At 41.8% G+C, this 25,441-nt stretch overlaps 1 protein-coding gene across 2 annotated transcripts in view; it reads right to left on the reverse strand.

Moving 5' to 3' along the window:
- STAT1 (signal transducer and activator of transcription 1) overlaps positions 1 to 25,441 on the reverse strand; it is a 1,065,817-nt gene that overhangs the window by 589,503 nt on the left and 450,873 nt on the right. For both annotated transcript variants that reach the window (XM_044304320.1, XM_044304319.1), the window contains exon 9: positions 4,540 to 4,701. In XM_044304320.1, coding sequence (XP_044160255.1) covers positions 4,540 to 4,701 — 162 coding nt within the window. The remainder of the gene's footprint in view (positions 1 to 4,539; positions 4,702 to 25,441) is intronic.

Here is a 25,441-nt window from a genome sequence, read left to right on the forward strand (position 1 = left end):
AGCTGTGGGCACTTGGAAGCCATCATAGTCATGCCTTCTATAGTATGGGCATGGTTGTGATTGGCCGGCACACCATGTGACTATGCATGTATAAATGCTGGATCACATGGTGCGCGGCCATTCTGCTCTGACTAGTGTAGGGACAGAACGCTGCTGCAGGTAGTTTTAAAAAGTGTGCTGGTGACCTGTAGGCATTATTGATGGGAGCAATATAGCACCTTTGCACCAGTGAGACAGAAATACCGTACTTAATTGTGCTGTTCATTCAGAGGGTGATGTGTTGGAATTTTTTTCAGTGCAATACCATTCCTTTGCACCAATGACAGGAAGATATACAGTAATAATTAATCAGTCTGTTCGGTGTGTGGGTGAGATACCTATTTTTTGGGTGAAAAAAACATTATTTGCCACTGTCAAAGGGATATATAATAGTTATTCAGCCGGCTAATTGGGTCGGTGCATCCTACCTAAATTATTTTGGTTTAAAATACACTGTACTTGCCATCGTCAAAGGGTATATATAATAGCTATTTAGCTGGTTAATTGGGTTGGTGTGACCTACCTATATTTTTTTGGTTTAAAATACACTGTACTTGCCACCGTCAACGGGAATATATAATAGATATTCAACCGGTTAATTGGGTCGGTGAGACCTACCTATATTTTGGGTTGAAAAAACACTGCACTTGCCACCATCAAAGGGAATATATAATAGATATTCAGCTGGTTAATTGGGTCGGTGTGGCCTACCTATATATATATTTTTTTTATTCACTGTACTTGCCACCGTCAAAGGGATATATAACAGTTATTCAGTTAATTAGGTCAGTGTGGAGCTCCTGCTGCAGGAAGAGACCGTTGTTGCCAGCTATTAGAGTACTCCACCAACATGGCCAGCGTTCATGACGCCGTCATCAGCCTTACTATCCCACTTCTATGTCTCCTTGAAAAAACGCTTTAGGCACTGATGGATGAGGATGTGGCACAGAAGGAAAAGGAGGAGGAACAGAGATCATTCCAAAGGTTATCAGGCCAGTCGTCCATCGGTGGCTCCGAGGGTGGGTTCCTGCACCAACAGCGACGAGCTACCCAACTATACAGCCAGGGCACAGTTTTGGAAAACGAGGAGGATGATGAGGAGGAGGATCCCCGTTCACAGCAGGGTGACACCCAAATCATCAATGGAGCATGGCTGGGAGGATACAGAAAACACAGACGATACAACTCCCAAATAGGACTGCTTGTCGTTGCCTCTGGGCAGCCTGGCACACGAGAGCGACTACATGCTGCAGTACCTGCGCAACGACAGCCGAGTTTCCCACATTCTAACTGGTGCTGATTACTGGGTGGCAACCCTGCTGGATCCCCGCTACAAGGAGAATGTGCCTTCCTTACTTCCGACACTGGAGTAAAAGTACAACCAAACGCTTTTAGAAGCACTACTGATGGCATTCCCACCTGACAGTGGGCGTTCAGTGGAAGCACGAGGCAGAGACGGCTGAGGAGGAAGTCGACAACGCAGCAGGGGCACCGTCAGCACCTTAGGAGGGAGGGTTAGCATGTCCGAAATGTGGAAAAGCTTTGCCTGCACGACATAATATACATCTGATACGGACCGTCTTAGCAGGAGGCATCATTTCAGCAACATGGTGTAACAGTACATGTCCACACGTCTTGACGTACTGACTCATGAGTCTGACCGGTTTAACTACTGGGTCTTCAAATTGGGCACATGGCCTCAACTTGCCCTTTACGCCTTGGAGGTGTGTATTGTCCGAACATGTGTTTAGCACGGCTAAGAAGGTGTTCACAGACAGGCGCATCTGCATGTCCACAGCAAACGTGGACAAGCTCATTTTCATTCAAATGAACCAAGCATGGATCCCACAGGACTTGCCTGTAACTTGGCCAGAGTAGAGAGTTATACCAAGCGCACCTTAGCCATTGTGGTACTCTGGCACAGTTTGTTTAAAAAAATAAATTAATAAAAAAATATTTTTTTTTTAAAACAAAACAAAAAAAAGGTTGGTGACCTCATCCGCCTGCACCACCACATCTGCCTCCTCCGTCTGCACTGACACCTCCAGGCTCAAGATTGTTATGTCTTATATTGGCAGAGTAGAGAAGTGTACTGGGCGCATCAAGCCATTGTTGTAGCCATTTTGTGAATTCTCTTTGCTATTTCCCAATGTTTTGGGGCCTCCTCAAACAAAAAAAAAAAAAAACAAAAAAAAAAAAAAAGGTTAGTGACCTCCTAATGCTGCACCGCCACCTCCTCCACTGGGACCTCCACTTCAAGGCTCAAGATTGTTATGTCTTATATTGGCAGAGTAGAGAAGTATACCGGGAGCACCTAGCCATTGTTGTACTCTGGCACAGTTTGTTGTGTGTTCTCTTTGCTATTTCCCAGTGTTTTGGGGCCTCCACAAAACAAAAAAAAATAAGGTTGGTGACCTCCTCCACCTGCACCTCCACATTTGTCTCCTTTTGTAGGTAAGAAGTAGCATTAGAAAATATTTAAATGGATAGATGTACATCCAATCAAATTGCTGGGTATATACACTAGTATAAAAAATTTGCTGAATTTTTACTACTGTGCACATGATTTTGCATTAAGGCACTTGAATACATATTCTAAAAATTTCAATTTGGTTGATATTAGAGATGCACTGTAGGATCTCTACAATAGGGTGTTGCTGAATAAGCAGGTTATATAGGAAACAAAGACAACAGTCCAGGAACAGAATAAAAGGGACGGAATACAGAGATAGATCTAAATCTCCAATATCCAATAAGCAAAACTCCTCATAATCAGAAAGTATTGGGACATTTTTAATGAGGTAGATGAGGGTTTTATCAAGGAATGCAAAGGAAGTTTGGACTCTTCACTCGATGGCAATTGAGAAGCTGATGTTGCACTGCAAATCAAAATCCTGTAAGAACCTCATTTTTTTTTTAAACTGTACAGCCAGTGACCCTTTTTTATTTTTGGGTAAAAACCTTTACTTTCTACCGTTGATCAGTGTTTTACAGGCTTAATGTCAGCACCTCTGGTACCAGATGCCACTGCATTATGCTGCAAATGCATTGTATTGAGTCAAGATACCAACCATGCAGTTTTTGTGAATGCACTGTACTGCAATAACTGCATTAATATAACAGTTTCATGCTGCTCATTGTAGTGCATCACGATTCCCTGACATTTTAATTAATACATTGTGCTGCAACAACTGCATAAATATAAAAGTTTCATTCCATGAATTGCATTATAAAAATTGTCAATATCAATGAGCAGTGTGTTTGTACAGGAAGGGCATTTAATTGTGCATCTGTCTGTAAATTACAGAAAAAAATATTAGCAATTTTGCAATCTGTGTACTACACCTGTGACATTACAGTTATAGGCCACATAATAAAATGTCTAGCAAACAGTCTCATCATCCGAGAGTCAGAATGTGGATGGCTGTAGTATTGCAAATAGCAGTATCAGAACCAGCCATCCGAACAGTAGTAGTAGTACTAGTAACAACAGAAGGCAACAGTTCTCCCTCACCTCTGATAGGGGCCACATTCCACAGTATCATCCACTTTGTCCTCAGTAATAATGTGGAATGGATGGCTCACTTCTCCTCTCAGTCTCAGCAGGATGATGTCGAGGTCACCGCTGTTTCTGACACCATGCCTTGGTGACAGGGGTCACTGCATTATATATATTTTATATTTACGTTCACATAGCTGTATGAGAGCTTATTTTTTTAGGGACAAGTTAAGAAGTGGTAAAAAAAAAGAAATCCAAATGGGGTAGAATTGGAAAAAATAATGCAATTCCTCCACCATTTTATGGGTTTTGTTCCTACGGCATTCTGTTTGTGGCAAAACTGATGCCACGACCTTCATTCTCTGGGTCAGTACGATTACAAAGATCCCCCTGCCCGATGCAAGAATAAATAAACAGCAAAAGGGCATGTTCACATCTGCGTTAGAGGATTTGTTTAGGGCCTCAATCACATATTTTGTCACAAAGAAAAAAGTTCTGCATGCAAGATTTGTTTTCTCCCCTAAAAAAGCCTCCTCCCGGATCTGTTACTTCCGAAATTTTAGTTGTTCAGTTCCTATAGTGGAGCAGAACATAGTAACTTAGTACATAAGGCCGAAAAAAGACATTTGTCCATACAGTTCGGCCTGTTATCCTGCAAGTTGATCAAGAGGAAGGCAAAAAAATAAACTTAGGTAGAAGCCAATTTTCCCCACTTTGTGGGAATAAAAAATTCCTTCCCGACTCCAATCAGAATAACTCCCTGGATCAACGACCCCTCTCTAGTAGCTATAGCCTGTAATATTATTACACTCCAGAAATACATCCAGGCCCCTCTTGAATTCCTTTATTGTACTCACCATCACCACCTCCTCAGGCAGAGTTCCATAGTCTCTCTTCTCTTACCGTAAAGAATCCTTTTCTATGTTTGTGTACAAACCTTCTTTCCTCCAGATGCAGGGGGAATAAAGAATGTTGATGTGAAAGAGCCCAAGATAACTCACCTTTGTATTAGCTGCTTAAATAAATTTTGTGTGCGCTCTTGGAAGGCTTGCTTGTTTTTTGTAATTGGGTCTTCACCATCACAAATGAGCTTTTGCTCTAACTCTTCCAATTTCTTCAGCTGCTGGCGAACTTGTTGAAGGCTTTTAGCAATAGAGGTGAACCTGCAGGGCCACATAATAAAATATTACAGAGTCTATATACATAACAGTGGAAGTTTGCATATTTGATTATTCGTTTTTCATAGGCTTGAAGAATCTCGACTAAACTTGTTACACATACTCTTCATTATCCAAATTAAAATACTGGGGAGTTGTAAAGTCCATCCGACAGGTTTCTGGAAGGTTCTAATAAAGTAATCTGTTTTTAATGCAGCATGAATTAAAATGTAAACACGTAAATGGGTTATCATATGACTAAAGTAAAAACTAAAAATTAGATATCATATTGTACATATTCTAACAAAGCTAGAACCGGACCTGTAACTCACAAGGATCCAAAGATCTCACGAATCACTGCACCCGAATCACTGCACTGTTAGATTTATATCAAGCTGACAGGCCAACGGGAGTGTCTTTTCTGCTGCAGCTAAAGGAGTTGTGTCCATACTGTCTTTATCAAAACCTTGAAGACAGTTAAAGGATGAACTAGGTATGTGCGGCCTTCTCAGTGAGCCGGACAAAGAAATAATATAAAAATAAAAAAATAAAAAAAGTATTCAAATACAGGTGCTGGTTGAAAACTGTTGAATATTTTTCATGGGACAACCCCTTTAATGTGAGTGTAACTGCTTCTCACTATGCCTTTCATCTCCCCTGCATTTCAGTTGGCCTCTAAAAGACAAACCGTGTGTTGCCCATAGCAACCAATCACAGCAGATCTTTAATTTCTGCCCATAGCAACCAATTATAGCACAGCTTTCTTTTGACTACAGGAGTTCTCAATTTGCCTCTCTCTGCGTGTTGTCAGAAAACAAGATCCTTTGTGATTCAGAGTTGTAATCACCCTACACAGGCTATACAAAAGACAGGCTGTTTGCTGCCCATAATAAGCAGGGAGCTGTGATTGGTTTCTATGAAGGAAAAACTGTTTGTCTTTTAGCACATGCAGGGAGACGAGTAGCATACTGAAATGCAGGGGACTTTAAAGCGGTTATCCAATACCATAAACTGCCACAAGGAATATATTTACCCCACTCCCCGCTGCTGCTGCTTCTCCCCAGTGTCGGGGGAGCAGTCAATGCCAGGCAGGGACGAAGACGAGCCTCCCTAGCGTCACCCACGATGCTAGGGAGGCTCATCCCGCCTGCCCCACCCCCCTTTTTACCCCCCCCCCCTTTTTACCCCCCCGATACTGAATGTTTTTATCCAACTACAGCGGTGGTGCGGGGGACCAGGAGCGGTGCAGGGATCAGTTTAAGTATATTTCCTGTGAGGGGACCAGCACATGAGGGGGCAGTTTATGGTATCGGAAAACCCTTTTAAGATCAAACAGACTCTATGCAAGGGGGCACTTCATAAACAGGTGCAAATATGTTTCCTCCATAAATGGACAACTAGGGCATAGTTGGTTTTGCAAAGTTTGTAGTCATGACCAAATTGTTAGAGTGGCCATACCCATTCAATAGTTGTTGGCCTTCCAGCATCCTCACACAAACAATTGGAAGGGCCAAAAGTGTACGTGTATTAACCCCTTAGTGACAAAGCCTATTTGGGCCTAATGACCAAGCCAGATTTTAGAAAGGCGGCATGTGTCACTTTTGCTGAGAAAAGCCACAAGGTTTTGCACATCTAAGTAATTCTGACATCGTTTTTTCGCCACATATTGAACTTAAAGAGAAACTGTCACCAGTTTTATGGTGTCCTAACTAAGGGCAACATAAATAAGTGACTGATTCTCTTAGCAAAATGCTGGGTCACTTTCTTTAATTGACCCAGTCAATCTGCCAACATCTTGTATTGAAAAGCTCCAGCTGATAATGATGAGTCATGAATATTTATGAGCTCCTGACTCTTCCCGCCCACCTGCTGCTGAATGACAGTTTTTTTTTTTCTATATGAATCAGCAGCAGGTGGGCAGGGGAGTGGCTAAAGCTCTGAATTAAATATATGCTGGACTCAATGACATCACACTGGACTCAAATCAGCTCATTAGCATGTGGCATCTTTGTGTGTATATTATGAGGTAAACATCTTTCACACCATTAAGTGAATACATCTAAGGCACTTTATAGTAGTTAATGATTGTATATAATTATTTAGATTATAATCAAATAACCACATGACAGGTTCCCTTTAAGTGGTACAATTGATCGTGAACCGCCCCGGACGATTTTCGTCCATCACTATCTGACAGTAAAGGTCGGACAATTATAAATGCCCATTGACCAACTGTAACAGACCGACTGTAAAAGACGCCCACTGACCAACGGTAATGGACATACTCTAATGGATTCCTAGTAATGGACGCCCACTGACCAACAGTTTCAGACAGAGTGTAACTGATGCCTAGAAACGGATGCCCACAGACCAACAGTTACTGACAGACCCTAACGGTTGCCCACGCCTAATAACAGACACCTATTGACCAACGGACAGATTGTAACAAACACCCACTGACACCCAGTAATGGACAGACTGTAATGGATGCCCACTGACTGACAGTTACTGACGGACAATAATGAAGCCTAGTAACAGACGTCTAGTGACGGACTCCCAATAACCGACAGTAATTGAAGGAGTAAATCGGACAGCCAAGACCATGCCAGCTGTCTGGGGGAGAACTCACTGCTAGAGCATTATGCACTCATTTCATCAAGCCTTTTGCTCCCAGTTCCACCATTCAGCCCTGCAGGCACATATTGCACTGCCAGACTGTGCAGGAAGATCGTGGGTCACAGTGTGGGCACAATTACTGTGAGGGGGAACAATGTGGGCCTAACTACTGTGAAGGGGTGCATTGAAGGCATAACTACTGTGAAGAATTCACAATATTGTCATAACTACTGTGAAAGGGCCCAATGCGGGCAGTATTACTGTGAAGTAGGCATGAATACTGTGATGGCAATGTGGGCATAACTACTGTGAGGGGGGCACAATGTGGGCATAACTACTGTGAGGGGGCACACTGTGGGCATAACTACTGTGAAGGGGTGCAATGATGGTATTACAACTGTGACAAGGGCACAATGGAGACATAACTACTGTGAGGAGGCACGATGTTTTCAATGGGGGGGAAGAGGGGGTTGCCAGAGAAAGGATTCGCCCCAGATGCAAAATACCTTAGGCATACTACTGAACACAGCCCATGTCCTGGCTGTGTTTAGTAAATATACTGTAAGTGATCTCCGTGATAGGGTTATAATGATCAGGAACCAATACTAATGGTCTCTTATTGTTACTGTGCAGCAGGTAAAGCCTTAACACAGTAACAGACTGCACATGCCTGTGCCATTTTGGATTATTATTATTTTTTTTAGGGGAAAGGGGGCTGCAGCAGAGCGGATTGGGACCTAGCTTTCCCCTGATGAAGCTGGGGGATCTGATCGGAGCATCAGAGGCTTTCTTTATCCTATCTGACGAGAGAGGAGTGAGAAGTCCTTTTGCAATTAGCTACACAGCTGTCATTCTTATCGTGCATGCTTGCGCTACCCCTGGCACTGGACGCCGCCATCTTAGATTACAGGGGGAGGGTTTGAGGATAGGGACTCAGCTTTCCCAAATCAGCATACTAGGGAACCCGATCCTAGCACCGGAGACTCTCTCTCCTCTCAGGTGAGAGGAGAGAGAGAAAGTTTACTGCCAGGTGCTCTTTGCCAGCATTTTCCATGATCACCGTGATACAATGTGTTACTGGTATCACATGATCAGAGACCACTTGTCACGATCTCTGAACATTGCAAAAGCCCTCAGATACCTCTAACTTGGGCTGAAGTGCCACCATAAAAGGCAGCACCCCAGCCCAAGGCCCCTTAGTGACCGCCAACAAAGTAATATGGGTGGTCTCTAAGGGGTTGAGTGAAGACCACCACTTATCTCTGGGAAGAACAAAAAGTTTGAACCAATTCTTCTCTCCCCGACATCATCTGTGAGGGAGAGTCGGAAGCTCCCCATACACATTAAACTGTCAGTGGATTCTGCCTACAATATACTCATTTGTATGGGGTTCTTTAACCCCTTCAGTACCAAGCCACTTTTCACCTTAAATCTCAGGCCGATTTTTGCAAATCTGACATATGTGTCATTTTATGTAGTAATAACTGTGAAATGATTTTACTTTTCCAAGGTATTCTGACACATTGTACTTAGTGATAAATTTGAGTCAATACATTTTATCTTTATTTATAAAAATTTCAACATTTCTAAATTTGGAAAAATTAGCAATTTTAAGTTTTTTATTTATCTGCTTTTAAGGCAGAGAGTGATGCCTCATAAAATAAAATATAAAATAAAAACATAAGGGAATGATTGGACACACCTAAGATACTTGGTAACTGATATTTATTAAAGTAGTTAAAATAGTTTGAATAATTAAACAGCAATATAAATTAAACAGCAATGTAAATTTACGTAACTGCCACATGATTAGACAGCATTCAAGTGGAAATTAAGCGTATTTGTGACTGAAAGGAGGCTCAAAATGGTCACTTGCAGATGATGTTGGTGACTAGCAGCCTCATTGCGGCCACAATAGACAGGAGGAATAGATGTTAAACTCCAATAGTAATGAATCAAGTAAGTACTTGTAAATTTAAAAATGCATTGTAAATGATAAAAAATAATAAAAGATAAAAAATAAATGTCCGGATGTAAAAAATTGGGATCCCTCAGGTGTTATAACCAACTTAAAGCAGCATGAAAATGTTAAAGAGTGGTTGCAATGTTCAGAATCAAAGTTGCTCCGTCTCTGACCCGGCGGCGTCCCGCTTACAGTCAGAGATCAATCCAGCAGTGGAACAACAGTCAGTTCAGGAACACTCTTACCAATGTTGGCGGGTTCTCCTGATTCGGAGACACCTCAGCCGTCTGTCGAAACCCTCTTTCGTTTTTTCTCTTTACGGTTAGGTGGATTCAGCAGTTGTTAATGTGCGTCACTTGTTGGCAGTGCGGTTGCTGCACGTGGTCCCGCTTGTTTGGATCCAGAGATGCCAATTTTCCAGGCTAGGTTTCAGATCGGCTCCGTTGGGTACACTGGTTTAGAGTGGTCCTTAGGTCAGTTGGATGCGGTGCACTCGCATGAAGTTGGGGGGTCAGACCAGACGCGTTTCGGGGCTATAGTGTCCCCTTCCTCAGTGGCTATCCGACCTCCCCAAACAGTCATCCTTTTATACCTTATAGAAGGGCTTTACAAGACCCGATGCGGATTTTGATTCCGGAAGTCTTATGTAAGTCATTAACCCATCGAGAGAAAGTTCACTCTTTAGTATACTATAGCGGCTTTTCTTGTTTCGTTTTGGATTAAACGTGATCAGTCTATGCCGTAACTCATCGGATCATATTATCTTCTGAACTTATTTAAATAGAAATAAAACTGAAGCTAAAAATAAAAGTGGACAATGGTGAATACTTTTGCGGTTCTCTTGCGTTTGTTTTTCCCACAATATACATTATACATTTTTGATACATTTTATATATTTTTATATTTTATTCTATGTATTTGCAAAAAGTTTTGGTCACTAATGAAAACATGTATCGATCGGATACTTAGTGTTTCCAGAATCCTAAAAAAGACCTAACATGAATTAATATACTCACTAGTATACAACTTATGATTATGGGTACAAAGTAAGAATTTTTCAGCTACACAGACAAAATATATGAAAACACTTTGATGTCAGAACACAATGAAACACTAATTGAGTAGGATCTGGGAAAACATTTCTCTTTTCCTTCTCCTTTTATATTCTGACTTCTTATATCTTCCCCTTTTTTACTTCCTTTATCTTTTTATTTTATTTTTTCTTTCCTAGATTCCCTATCTTTAACATACACGGTTTTTATAGATATCTATATATAAATCCTGTCATAAATCCTGTTCATAATGTGCTATATATGTTGCAACCTCATTATCGTTTGAAATGTCATTCAATATGCAGCCGTTATGGCGACTTGTGGGAAAAACAAAAACGCAAGAGAACCGCAAAAGTATTCACCATTGTCCACTTTTATTTTTAGCTTCAGTTTTATTTCTATTTAAATAAGTTCAGAAGATAATATGATCCGATGAGTTACGGCATAGACTGATCACGTTTAATCCAAAACGAAACAAGAAAAGCCGCTATAGTATACTAAAAAGTTAACTTTCTCTCGATGGGTTAATGACTTACATAAGACTTCCGGAATCAAAATCCGCATCGGGTCTTGTAAAGCCCTTCTATAGGGTATAAAAGGATGACTGTTTGGGGAGGTCGGATAGCCACTGAGGAAGGGGACACTATAGCCCCGAAACGCGTCTGGTCTGACCCCCCAACTTCATGCGAGTGCACCGCATCCAACTGACCTAAGGACCACTCCAACCAGTGTACCCAACGGAGCCTATCTGAAAACTAGCCTGGAAAATTGGCATCTCTGGATCCAAACAAGCGGGACCACGTGCAGCAACCGCACTGCCAACAAGTGACGCACATTAACAACTGCTGGATCCACCTAACCGTAAAGAGAAAAACCGAAAGAGGGTTTCGACAGACGGCTGAGGTGTCTCCGAATCAGGAGAACCCTCCAACATTGGTAAGAGTGTTCCTGAACGGACTTGTTCCACTGCTGGATTGATCTTTGACTGTAAGCGGGACGCCGCCGGGTCAGAGACGGAGCAACTTTGATTCTGAACATTGCAACCACTCTTTAACATTTTCATGCTGCTTTAAGTTGGTTATAACACCTGAGGGATCCCAATTTTTTACATCCGGACATTTATTTTTTATCTTTTATTATTTTTTATCATTTACAATGCATTTTTAAATTTACAAGTACTTACTTGATTCATTACTATTGGAGTTTAACATCTATTCCTCCTGTCTATTGTGGCCGCAATGAGGCTGCTAGTCACCAACATCATCTGCAAGTGACCATTTTGAGCCTCCTTTCAGTCACAAATATGCTTAATTTCCACTTGAATGCTGTCTAATCATGTGGCAGTTACGTAAATTTACATTGCTGTTTAATTTATATTGCTGTTTAATTATTCAAACTATTTTAACTACTTTAATAAATATCAGTTACCAAGTATCTTAGGTGTGCCCAATCATTCCCTTATATTTCTGCCTTTCTTAGCAGCGGGGTGACGCTGCAAGATTGAGAGCACCCTTTTTGGTGTATCAGCCACCCTGTGCATCCAACTAACCTATTGTTCCAAAATAAAAACATACTTCACATTTCCCATATGTCTACTTTATGTTTGCATAATGTTCCAAATGAATTTTTTTTTTTAGAAGCAGTTCTTAACATTTTTAAGAAAATTTCAAAACTCACTTTTTTAGAACAAAATAAATTTTTTATTCGAATTTTCTAAGAAACTCACTTTTTTAAGGACCAGTTCAGTTATGCAGTCACTTTGTGAGGCTTACAAAATAGAAACCACTCATAAATTACACGACTGAAGTTATTCAAAACTGATTAGCAAACTTTGTTTGCAAATCAGTTAATCTCTTAATGTTTTGACAGTGATCATTTTTGTAAATATATTTGATTAACCAATTCCCACCGTTTAGGAGAAAATTCATCCCTACTTACCTCATTGTTGTCATTCGGTCACCCCTGGTTACGGCCACCAATCTTGTCCAGAATACCAGTGGCTGTGCTTGCGCAGAAGACTCCGTCTTTTCTCCCGGCCGGGCCGCTCGCTGTTCTGAACACGCACACTGCCCCGCATGCGCGATGGTGACTTCTTCCTGGCCAGAATAGTACAGAGCCGCGAACACTGGCTCTGTACTATACTGGCCAGAAATAAGTCACCATGGCAAATGCATGGCGGCGTGCACATTCAGTCCAGTTCGGCTGGGAGAAGACTTCAATCAAGATGAAGCCCACCCCCAGCCCGAAACAATGAAGTGAACAGCGTGCTGGCAGCAGGTAAGTATGAAAATGTGAAGTGGGATAACCCCTTTATGGGATAACCCCTTTAAAGGGGTTATCCCACCTTCTAATTTCTTTGCAGCGTCTCCTGTTCGCCCTGTACTAACGCCTATTTCCTGGGGCGTTGTCCTTTCTATTGATGGGCAGCTCGTCAGCGCTCTGCTGATCAGTTGACTCCGCATCCCTTACTTGCGTGCGCGCTCCCGTTATAGCTGAACTTCATTCTGGGAGATGCCGCAGCACTTTCTCTACCCTCTCACCGGCCGAATGCTATGGCAGCGCATGCGCGGTGAGTGAAACCACCTTGATCAAGTGTGTGGCTGCATTTCTTCCATGGACGTGCACGCCACCGGCCACGCATGCGCGTCCATGGAAGAAATGCAGCCACACACTGGATCAAGGTGGTTTCGCTCGCTGTGCATGCACGGCCATTGCATTCAGCCGGTGAAAGGTGCCTGTAACTAAGGGAGGACACAGTACAAATATGAGGTAAAAGGGGGAGGTTTTTAGCGAGAAGGGTAGGAATTGGCTTAAACATTATATTTAGGAAAATGATCATTATCGCAGCGTGGACAAATTAAACTATGATCCTTTTGATGGGATAACTCATTTAAGTGTTGCACAAGAGTTAAAGGAAAAAGGAGGCAAAATTTAAAGATTTTTTATTTATTTTTTGCAGATTTTAAGTTTTAATCCATTTTTCCTGTAACACAGCAAGGGTTAACAGACAAAGTCTTCTGCAGTTTACAGAAACACCCTATATGTGGGTATAAACTGCTGTGTGGACACAACATAGGGCTCAGAAAGGAAAGGAAATCCATATGGGTTTTTGAGGGCATATTTCACTGGTATAATAAGTTGCCATGACACATTTGAAGGCGATCTGATGCACCCTACAGTAGAAACACCCCCAAAGTGACCACATTTTAGAAACTACAGTATAAGGTGACAGTTTTATTGGTATTATTTTGGGGTACATATGATTCTTGAGGCAAGGTAACCAACCAATAAATTGCTGTTCTGGCACAGATTATATTTCTCTTTTATTGTAAATTTCATTTTTATTGAGATTTGATCAGAACAAGAGACATGTTAAGACATCACATGTAACAAAGTTCCACTTAATTTGATGCTTAGAGAAATCAAACAGAACCAAATATTTAAATATAACAAAAATAATAATAAAATTACAAGCCGGGGAGGGACACAACCCCTGACCTCCTGTGTGAGAAGGGTGGGTAACAATTCACTTATTCCATCTATAAGAGAGTTGAGGTATATTTAGACATAAACTCGATCCAAGCATTCCAAAGTTTACGGAGCTATATAGCCGAGCTCCTCAATACGGGAAATTTGGGCTACTTTTTGAATCCATTGGGAAAATGAAGGGGCAGTAGTGTCTTTTCAGTGAAGGGGATCATCACTTTCACAGCCACCACAAGAGTAGCCCATAACTGTCTATTAAAGTGTGGCGATAACACCAAAGGTAAGCCAAGAAAAAGAATCCTCAGAGACAGAGATGGGGCAATAGGGCAGACTTTTGCTATAATCTTTCAAACCCTCTGCCAAAATGGTTTTAGAAGGGAACATTCCCACCAAAGGTATAGGTACCTACACAGGAGAGATCGCTAGCGTAGATTAGGTATACAGGCATTGATCTTACAGGTGTCTTGTACCAGCGACAAGTCAATTTATACTTTGTCTCCTGAAGTATAATATACAGAGAGGGGTCACAGCTATATTTGTATACCTGGGAGATTTCCAAAGGAGTTAGGGTCAGACCCAGTTCCTGTTCCCAAGCACTAATGTAGTGTAGCACAGAACTCGAGGGAAGCACAATCAGGTTCTTGTATATCCTGGAATTAAGTTTAGGAACAGGGGACTTTAGTGCAAAGAGCTATTCCAGCCAAGTAAGTTCCTGTGGCAGTTGACCTAGTTTCACCGCTATCTGATTGTGTAAGGCCTGAAGGTCAGGTAATGTGCCATCAACAAGAATATCCTCTAACTCTTTTGCAAGGGCAGCCAGGTTGAAGTGTACAGAGTTTTAACCAAGAAGATCTCCTAAACCAGTGATAGGGGAAGGGGAGGACCATATAGAAGCCACCTTATTTAGGGAGTCCCAAACTTTCAGGGCAGCTCTAGTGATAATGCTTAGTGAGGAGGATAACGGTTTACATGTTTATAGGAAAAAAAGGCCCTGAGTAAGTGAGAAGCCTGATACTGCTTCCTTTATGAGGACATACAATTTAGGGGAGGACACCCACTAGCAGTCCACAATCCTGGCTAAAGTAGGTGTACTGTCTGATAGAGCACTGCAATGTCCGTGAGCCCGATTCCTCCAGCACTCTTAGGTTTTATCAAGGATTTATAAGTTATTCTATGATTCAAAGGAACTGCAAAAACTACCTAAGCATACTTGTAAGAAGACTGGGGAAGGTAAATAGGCAAAGTTTGAAATAAATAAAGTTTCTTGATCTTCGAGATGACAGAGGAGGGTATTAAGGTGGGAGTGGCAGGAGTGAAAAGCTGCTTCTTCAAAGAAAACCAGGGATGACTGATTCTCTTCCACTCAAAGACCAATATTGTGGACGTCATATTTAATGTCCGAAAGACAGTGTCAGACAGGGGTGCCTAGGGCCCACCAGTAAAATTTATTTTGGGGGCCCATCGTACGGCTACATTTAAATATTACCTGCTCACACAGCAGCAAGATGCTACCAGATGATTGAATATAGGGGTTCCTGCAGCAACGTTGAGAAGGTAGGTCATGGGGAAATAAGGACACTTTAGTATATTTAATGAGCTATCAAGTTTTCTATATGAACATAGGCTGGTTGAGGTGCTGAATATTGTACATGTGTGTGTAGTGCAGGAAGTCTACTGTGTTATGTGTCACTTGTGCAGGGGTGGGAGACTAAGGGCCCACCGGGGGATTCACCTGTACCCCTATAGGCAAGTCCAAGCCTACGGAAAGATCATTGTTAAGTGGTTTGAGAGCCATTTCAATTATCTGCTGCATAGCTACTTGAATTCAGTGGAATTTATTTCACCAGCAAAAAAAATAAAAAAATAAAAAAATATGCAACGTTTCGACCGTAAAGGTCTAACAGTCGAAACTTTTTTTTTTTGCTGGTGAAATAAATTCCACTGAATTGAAGACCGGAGAGTGCTGAGATGTCTTCTATATGACGCATCCAAGGGGGAACTTCTGACTGGCTCCCAACACGGCTGGCACCACCACAAGATAAGACTTTAATTTTTCGTTGTCCTGCTGTATGACCCTCTCTGACAAAACACTCCAAAGTGAAGGTGTCTGAGGGGTTAAATTTGAGTCGGTGGCATGGTATTCTCTTTAGAAGTGACTGAGGGAGAAGCACTTTTTTTCTAAAACTTCTCCATCTCCAGTTGTGTTTTTTTCTGTTTAGTGTGGACAGTCTAGTTTACCAATTTTCACCATTCTTAAAAACCAGGAAGGAGAAGACCAATTTCTGTGTCACGGTAGAAGTAAATCTGATATCATAGGTGGCACAGCCAGTGTATTTGGTTCTCAGGTGATTTTCAGCAGAAGAGGATGAGTTTGCTCCTGCCTGGAGGTGTAGAGGTAGGGTTTATCCTGTCTTTGAGATGGAGCACCAGGCACACATGTCCAATCTCCTTCAGCGCTAGGCCACGACCCCTTAAATTTTGTTTTATACGGTATTCCCCTGACAGGATAGATTATGTGCTATCTTTATAGAGATGCCGTTATGGACGCGACAATACCAATGTTTTATTTATTTCAGTTTTACATAAAAAAGCATAAAAAAAAAAAAATGTTTTTGTGTCTCCATATTCTGAAAGTCATTTTTTTTTAAATATTTCTGCCAATCGTTTTTTTTTATCATTCAATATTATAAATTTTTTGGGGAAGGTGACAAAGGCTAGGTTTTGGCACGGTTTTTATTTTATTTTTTTCACAGCATTCACATGAAGGTGCAGATATTATGATATTTTTTAGCGAGCAGGTTGTTACGGACGCAGCAATACTTAACAAGTCTTCTCTTCTACTTTATTTTTCTACTTTATTTCAGTATTACAAAATACAAGCATTTTTGAAAAACAAAAATCATGTATTTTTTGTCTCAATTTTCTGATTTTTTTTTATATATTTCGAGCAATTGTATTATTTACTAACTTTTTTTAGCTCTACCATTTTGGGGTACATACGACTTTTTGATCGCTTGGTATTACACTTTTTGTGATGCAAGGTGACCAAAATAATGGCTGTTTTGGCACAGTTTTTATTTAGATTTAGTTGCTCTCCTCTGAATACCTCCTCCTACACTACGTCTGTCTTGTTAACAGGAGCCGAAAATTGTACACAATACTCCATGTGAAATCTGACCAATGATTTGTAAAGTGGCAGGACTATGTTATCCTCACGTGCGTCTATATCCCTTTTGATGCACCCCATAATTTTACTGGCCTTTGCAGCTGCTGCCTGACACTGGTTTCTACAGTCAAGTTTGCTTTCTACCAAAAGTCCTTTTCGATGTTATTATTACACAGTGTTTTAACATTTAGTATGTACTGGTGACAAGTATCTTTCCATTCCATGTGCATAACCTAACATTTGTTAGTATTAAAGGGGTTGTCCGGGAGCCTATTATTTTTTTTTTTTTTTTAAGTGTACTCCTTATTAACAGATGAATCAAGGTCCCCCCATTTGTTTTTAGGTATTTTCACCATTTCTACATGGATCCGACAGTCCCCCACACGTTGTTTATATCTATGTTTACTTTTTCCTACCTTCTTGCCGCACTGCACTGTGGTTACCAGCGCGGCATCACGTGGTTTCAAATGAATATCATCTCTGCTGTGACTCCGCCCCCTTATTAATATTCCGTGCTCTGCCTCCTTCATTCATAAAATAGCGCCCTGCCCAGTGACGTCACCGGACCAGATGGACGTGGCTTAGCGAGGTTGGTTGCCGTCTTGTTACCGCCCATCTAGGCACTTTGAATAATTCATGTGGCTGACTGTGACGTCACCGGGCTCCCTGCAAAGCATAAGAAGAGGCTTCACTCGGCAGAATACTGAGACTTGGATACACAGTGCTTCCAGCTGAGAGTTGGAGATTTGAAAACTGGGCATTAGAAATGTCGGGTAAAGGTAGGACAGGCACGATAGGCCGCAATTTTCTAAAAAAATATTAAAAAAAAGTGTATTTTTTAACTTTCTCTGGTTAAATTGTTCAAATATAATTACATTTCTATACAAGTTTGTGTCAGAATCTATTGTGCTACATGTCTTTGATTTAAAAAAAATCCAATAAGTGTATATTTATTGGTTTGAGTAAAAGTTATAGCATTTACAAACTATGGTACAAAAATGTGAATTTCCGCTTTTGTAAGCAGCTCTGACTTTCTGAGAACTCCCCCAAAGGGGTTAAAAATAAAAAATACAGGAGAGGAAGAAGAGGAGGAACACGAACCCGCTGGACCAGAAAACAAAACGGATGCGGAAGAACTGAAACAGAACTCGCACAGCCTGAAGAGGAACAAAACTTCACTACTGTAAAAATATTTAATCTCTCTGACTTTAGCCTCTCTACACCACAAATGTCAGTTCTCCAGAGGGGCCTATCTTTTTGTCCGGCAGAAAGGTACAATGATTTTGACCTTTTTGTGGATTTGAATACATTCATTAGGAATGTTACACTCCAAAGGCATTTCACCATCCAATCCAAATTACCCAAGACAAAAAAAGAAGATGATATTTCGGTAGATACAAGATTAATAAATACTCCCCATACTGATCTAAAACCCAAATCCACGTTTAATCCCACATACCACAGAGGAAATCACATTAACACCTTTTATTCCTTGGTGTCTAAAGGGTCAAGAAACATCAATAAGACCACCAAGGCCAAGAACAACCTGACGAAAGATGAAAAAGATGCACTAAAGGAACTAAACAATAACGACCTACTTGTGATCAGGAGCGCAGATAAGGGAGGCGGTATAGTTCTACAAAATAAAAATGATTATATAAAAGAAGCGAAAAAGATACTGAACGACCCTCTTTATTATGAATCTCTGTCCTATAACCCAGTTTCAGAGGACAAAAAGAAGTTGAATGCCCTACTGAAACAGGCGGAAGAAAATAAGATCATCACTAAGAAAAAAGGAATACATAATAGTCGAACATCCAAATATAGCACTCTTTTACCATCTACCGAAGATTCATAAAAACAGTAAGAACCCTCCAGGCCGACCGATCATTTCAGGAATAAATTCCCTCACCAGTAACCTCTCCCATTATGTGGACCTCTTCCTGCAAAGCCACGTTACAAATCTCCCCTCTTATTTAAGAGATTCCACACAACTAATTAGCTCCCTCAAGAACATAACTTGGGGACCCCAATATTGTTGGCTTACATTGGATGTCGCAGCCCTCTATACAAATATTCCACACGCAGCAGGCATTGAAACAGCGAAACGCTTCCTGGAAACAGATGACCGTTTCTCCGATAAACACAGGAAATTCATACTGGATACGATTCATTTCATCCTTACACATAACATCTTTACTTTTGAAGAAAAGATCTATAGACAGCGAAACGGAACCGCAATGGGGACGCTTCGCCAACTTATACATGGGCTGTTTAGAAGAAGAATTCATTTATTCCAGTCACAATTGGAGGAACAATATAATTTTTTACAAACTGTATATTGATGACCTCATTGTGATTTGGAACGGACCCAAAGAAGAAGCTCAGGCATTTGTCAGCTATCTTAATAGAAAAAAATGGAACCTCACATTCACCTCAAATCTGTCAACCACGACTATAGAATATTTAGACCTGATCCTCTATTCAGAGGACAAAACCATCAAGTCAAAAACATACTTCAAACAGGTTGATGGAAATAGCTACTTGGATTATAGAAGTGCCCACTATAAAAAGTGGAAAGATAATATCCCGTACAGCCAATTCAAGCGCATCAGAAGAAATTGTACGGATAAGGATGATTTTCTCTCCCAAAGCAATATATTGAAATCTAGGTTTACTAAGAAAAAATATCCAGAAGAATCATACAGAATGCGTTTATGCGGGCAAAAAATCAAAGCCAGGAAGAATGCCCGAATACAAAAAAGAAAAACGAGCAGACTGAAACAACCAAAAGGGCGGACTACAAGACAGCTTTTATCACGACCTTCAACCCCAATCATGCCGCTCTGAGAGCCATTCTATCAAAGCATTGGCATATCTTGAAAGATGACCCATATCTGAAAGACCTGATACCATCAAAAACCCTGCATCACCTTCAGGAGAGCGAAAACTCTGAAAAACATACTCGCACAAAGTAAACTCAAGAAGAAAAAGAATATCAACACAATTTCAGCTGGTCTAACGTGCCAGCCGAAATTCAAAGGCAGCTACAGGTGCAATCACAAACTGTGCAAATGCTGCGACAATATCTCAAACCGTGTCCAGACCTTCAAGAGTAATGTAACGGGAGAGGAGCACCCGATAAAAAGCCTCATGAACTGCTCGTCAACCTATGTCATATACCTGATGGAATGCGAATGTGGGCTACAATATATAGGCCGTACCATCCAGACACTGAGAGAAAGATTGAACAAACACCGATGGAATATTTCGCGAGGCTACCTCCAACATAGCGTGTCCCGTCATTTTCTCACTACTCATAACAAAGATGCTTCAAAACTAACAATAACACCAATCGAGATGATCTTGGATACAGCATCCGATAAATTCAGGACATTGCAAAAGAGAGAAATGTATTGGATTTTCAAACTCCAAACCCTGGAACCATACGGACTCAATGAGTCCTTGGAGAGCAAATGCTTCTAATTGGCGCGACCTACATTGTACCATCCCGTACACCGCAGTGCCCCCCATTATGCCTATTCCCCCGATTCAGTCCAAATATTTCTTTACATGCATTCTTTCGGTCCATCTCCGTGTCCTCATCTCACAGTGTGTCCCCATTTCCCCCCCTTTTTTTTTTTTTTTCTCTATTCAACACTAAGTTAGTTTAATCACATGTCATCCCCAGCCCATCCGTTACATACCCACATCAATATCCACCTTTCCCCATAGGGTATGTACCCCACTAATTCCTTCCCTTTCTCTCCCCCTGTCATCAATCATCTTTGCCTAAATAACCCCACAGCCACCACTGTTGGCTTAATATCAGGCTTCCTTTAGTCTTAATGTCATACACACGTCTCCACCTCAGCACCAGTTTCTACTAATACCATCTGACCCCGATCCCTTTTCCTGTCCGCTCCGTTCTCTCCCGTATTCATCTCCCCGTGCGCCGCTGGTAACTCCGCCCCCCGGTCCCACCCCCCCACAGACGCGCCTCCAATGAAAGAAATCAGGCCCTCCCATACAAGCGCAGCCACCTCTTAACCATCAGGCTTGCGTTAGTCCTCAGCATCAGTATCTACTAATATCATCCGATCCCCGATCCCTCTCTCTGCCCGCTCCGTTCTCTCTTCATGCGCCGCTGGTAACTCCGCCCCCTGATCCCACCCCCGCACGGACGCGCCTCCAATGTAGTAAATCAGGCCCTCCCACACAGCGCAGCCACCTCCTACCATCAGACTTGCTTTAGTTGTAATATCATACATACGTCCCCACCTCAGTATTAGTTTCTACTTATACCATCCGACCCCCGCTCCGTTCTCTCCCCCATAAACCTTCCGTGCGCCGCTGCTAACTCCGCCCCCCGGTCCCACCCCCCACAGACGCGCCTCCAATGAAGGAAATTCAAGCCCTCCCACACAAGCGCATCCACCTCTTAACCCCCAGCAGTACACGCGCCACAGCAGGTCAGCGTCCTCCTCGGATTCAGCAGCAGCATCGCTCTGCTGATCCAATCCAGGTATACCCATGCTGGGTGAATGAAATATCTCTGTACATTGACAACTTTGTATATATATTTTTTTTAAAGTGGTCATTTACAGAGATATTTCTCACAAACAGCATGGGTATATGTAAAAATATACACCCCAAAATGCATTGCCCTACTACACCTGAGTACAGCGATACCACACGTGTGACACTTTATTGCAGCGTAGGTGCACAAAGGGCCCCAAATTCCAATGAGTAGCTTTAGGATTTCACAGGGCATTTTTTACGCATTTGGATTCCAAACTACTTCTCGCGCTTTAGGGCGCCTAAAATGCCAGGGCAGTATAAATACCCCACAAGTGACCTCATTTTGGAAAGAAGACACCCCAAGGTATTCCGTGAGGGGCATGGTGAGTTCATGTAAAATTTTATTTTTTGTCACAAATTAGTGGAATATGAGACTTTGCAAAAGAAAAATAAAAATAAAAAAATCATTTTCCGCTAACTTGTGTCAAAAAAAATAAAAATTCTAGGAACTCGCCATGCCCCTCACGGAATACCTTGGGGTGTCTTCTTTCAAAAATGGGGTAATGTGGGGTATTTATACTGCCCTGGCATTTTAGGGGCCCTAAAGCGTGAGAAGTCTGGAATCCAAATGCCTAAAAATGCACTCCTAAAAGGAACTGGCATTTGAGGGTCTCCGCAATCATTACATGTATGGCAAGCATTAGGAGTTTCTGACTTTCTCCTTAGGCCTCATGCACACGACCGCTGTTTGGGTCCGGATCCGAGCCGCTGTTTTGGCAGCTCGGATGCGGACCCATTCATTTTAATGGGGCTGCAAAAGATGCGGACAGCACTCCGTGTGCTGTCCGCATCCGTGGCTCCGCTAAAAAAATATAACATGTCCTATTCCTGTCCGGGCTTTGCGGACAAGAATAGGCAAATTGTGTTAGTTAACATGGACGCCTTCCGTTTTTTGCACATCCGCGGTTTGCGGATCGGAAAAAACGGCACGCTCGTGTGCATGATGCCTTATATTGAGCATACGGGTAATGAGATTTTATTTTTTTCCGTTTAGCCTCTGGGCTGAAAGACAAAATGAACGGCACAGATTTCTTCATTTGCATCGATCAATGTAGATGAAAAAATCTCTGCCAAAAAATGTGCAAATAAAAAAAGCTGAGATCGCTAATAAAGATCCAAAAAGCTCAAAAGTGATCTTTATAGCGCCGCAGTGATGGGCGGTGGGGCGGACTGAACACAAGTGTGCACACAAGATCAGGCCTGATCAGTGAACACTGCATTTTTTTGTAGAGCCTAAGGTGACCCTAATATACTGATATAGATCTGATTGCAATCAGTCTTGATCAATTACAGTTACTATATAGTACCAGTGCTGATTAGCGACAGCGGTGACGCTAATCAGCGACTGCGGTGCGGTGGGCGCTAACTACCTAACAAGTGGCTAACTAACTGGCGTGATAAGGGACCCTTAGGCCCCATTCAATGGTCCGCAATTCTGTTCCGCATTTTGCGTAACGGAATTGTGGATTCATTCATTTCTATGGGGACAGACTTTGTCCCGCTCGGATCCGGAATTGCGGATCTGCACTTCCAGGTCCGCACTTCCGTTCCGCAAAAATATAGAACATGTCCTATTCTTGTCCGGACAATTGCGGACAAGAAAAGGCATTTTGTATATAGTTCTGGCAATGTGCGGATCCACAAAATGCGAAAAGCATATTGCCGGTGTCCGTGTTTTGCGGATCCGCCAAACACAAACGGACGCCTGAATGGAGCCTTACAGGGGGGTGATCAATGACAGAGGGGCGATCAGGGAGTCCAAAGGCGAAATAAGGAATGTGCTACAGCAAATATAAAAAGTCTAAATCATTTCAGAACTTTTTACACCTTTAATGTGACCTATAAACTGTACCACTCAATTAAAAAACAAACTAAAATCTTTTAGGTAGAGGGAAGAAAAATAAATAAATAATATAGTTGCGTAAGTGTGCACACCCTTAAACTAATACTTTGTAGAAGAACTTTTTGATTTTACAAACCGATTCCCAAAAAGTTGTGACACTATACAAATCGTGAATAAAAACTGAATGCATGATGTGGAGGTGCCAACTTCTAATATTTTATTCAAAATAGAACATAAATCACGGAACAAAAGTTTAAACTGAAAAAATGTAACATTTTAAGGGAAAAATATGTTGAATCAGAATTTCATGGTGTCAAAAAATCCCCAAAAAGTTGGGACAAGGCCATTTTCACCACTGTGTCGCATCTCCCCTTCTTCTTACAACACTCAACAGACGTCTGGGGACCGAGGAGACCAGTTTCTCAAGTTTAGAAATAGGAATGCTCTCCCATTCTTGTCTAATACAGGCCTCTAACTGTTCAATCGTCTTGGGCCTTCTTTGTTGCACCTTCCTCTTTATGATGCGCCAAATGTTCTCTAAAGGTGAAAGATCTGGACTGCAGACTGGCCATTTCAGTACCCGGATCCTTCTCCTACGCAGCCATGATGTTGTGATTGATGCAGAATGTGGTCTGGCATTATCTTGTCGAAAAATGCAGGGTCTTCCCTGAAAGAGATGACGTCTGGATGGGAGCATATGTTATTCTAGAACCTGAATATATTTTTCTGCATTGATGGTGCCTTTCCAGACATGCAAGCTGCCCATGCCACAAGCACTCATGCAACCCCATACCATCAGAGATGCAGGCTTCTGAACTGAGAGTTGATAACAACTTGGGTTGTCCTTGTCCTCTTTGGTCCGGATGACATGGCGCCCCGATTTCCAAAAAGAACTTCGAATCGTGACTCGTCTGACCACAGAACAGTCTTCCATTTTGCCACACTCCATTTTAAATGATCCCTGGCCCCGTGAAAACACCTGAGCTTGTGGATCTTGCTTAGAAATGGCTTCTTCTTTGCACTGTAGAGTTTCAGCTGGCAACGGCGGATGGCACGGTGGATTGTGTTCACTGACAATGGTTACTGGAAATATTCCTGAGCCCATTCTGCGATTTCCTTTACAGTAGCATTCCTGTTTGTGGTGCAGTGTCGTTTAAGGGCCCGGAGATCACAGGTATCCAGTATGGTTTTACGGCCTTGACCCTTACGCACAGAGATTGTTCCAGATTCTCTGAATCTTCGGATGATGTTATGCACAGTTGATGATGATAGATGCAAAGTCTTTGCAATTTTTTGCTGGGTAACGCCCTTTCTGATATTGCTCCAGTATCTTTCTGCACAACATTGTGGGAATTGGCTTCTGAGAGACACTGCCACACTGAGAAGCTCTTTTTATACCCAATCATGTTGCCAATTGACCTAATTAGTGTTAATTGGTCTAACAGCTATTCGTTATGCTCAAATTTACTTTTTTCCAGACTCTTATTGCTACTTGTACCAACTTTTTGGGGATTTGTTGACACCGAGAAAATTTGAATCAACTTATTTTTCCTTCAAAATGATACATTTACTCGGATTAAACGTTTGATCTGTCATCTACGTTCTATTACAAATAAAATATTGACATTTGCCATCTCCACATCATTGCATTCAGTTTTTATTCACAATTTGTTTAGTGTCCCAACTTTTTTGGAATCAGTTTGTATTACAGCACTCATTCTTTTTTGAGTATGAGTCTATCATCATGGCACATTTTTGACTTGGCACTCTTTTTTTGCAAAAACACTCCAAATCTGTCAGATTGCAAGGAGATCTCCTGTGCACAGCCCTCTTCAGATCTGGGCTCTGGCTGGGCCATTCCAAAACTATCCTTTGGTGAAGCCATACCTTTGTTGATTTCGATGTATGCTTTGGGTCATTGTCATGCTGAAAGATGAAGTTCCTCTTCATGTTCAGCTTTCTAGCAGAAGCCTGAAGGTTTTGTGCCAATATTGACTGGTATTTGGAACTGTTCATAATTCACTCTAGCTTAACTAAGG

Source organism: Bufo gargarizans, chromosome 8 (assembly GCF_014858855.1).
Source record: "Bufo gargarizans isolate SCDJY-AF-19 chromosome 8, ASM1485885v1, whole genome shotgun sequence".
NCBI lineage: Eukaryota > Metazoa > Chordata > Amphibia > Anura > Bufonidae > Bufo > Bufo gargarizans.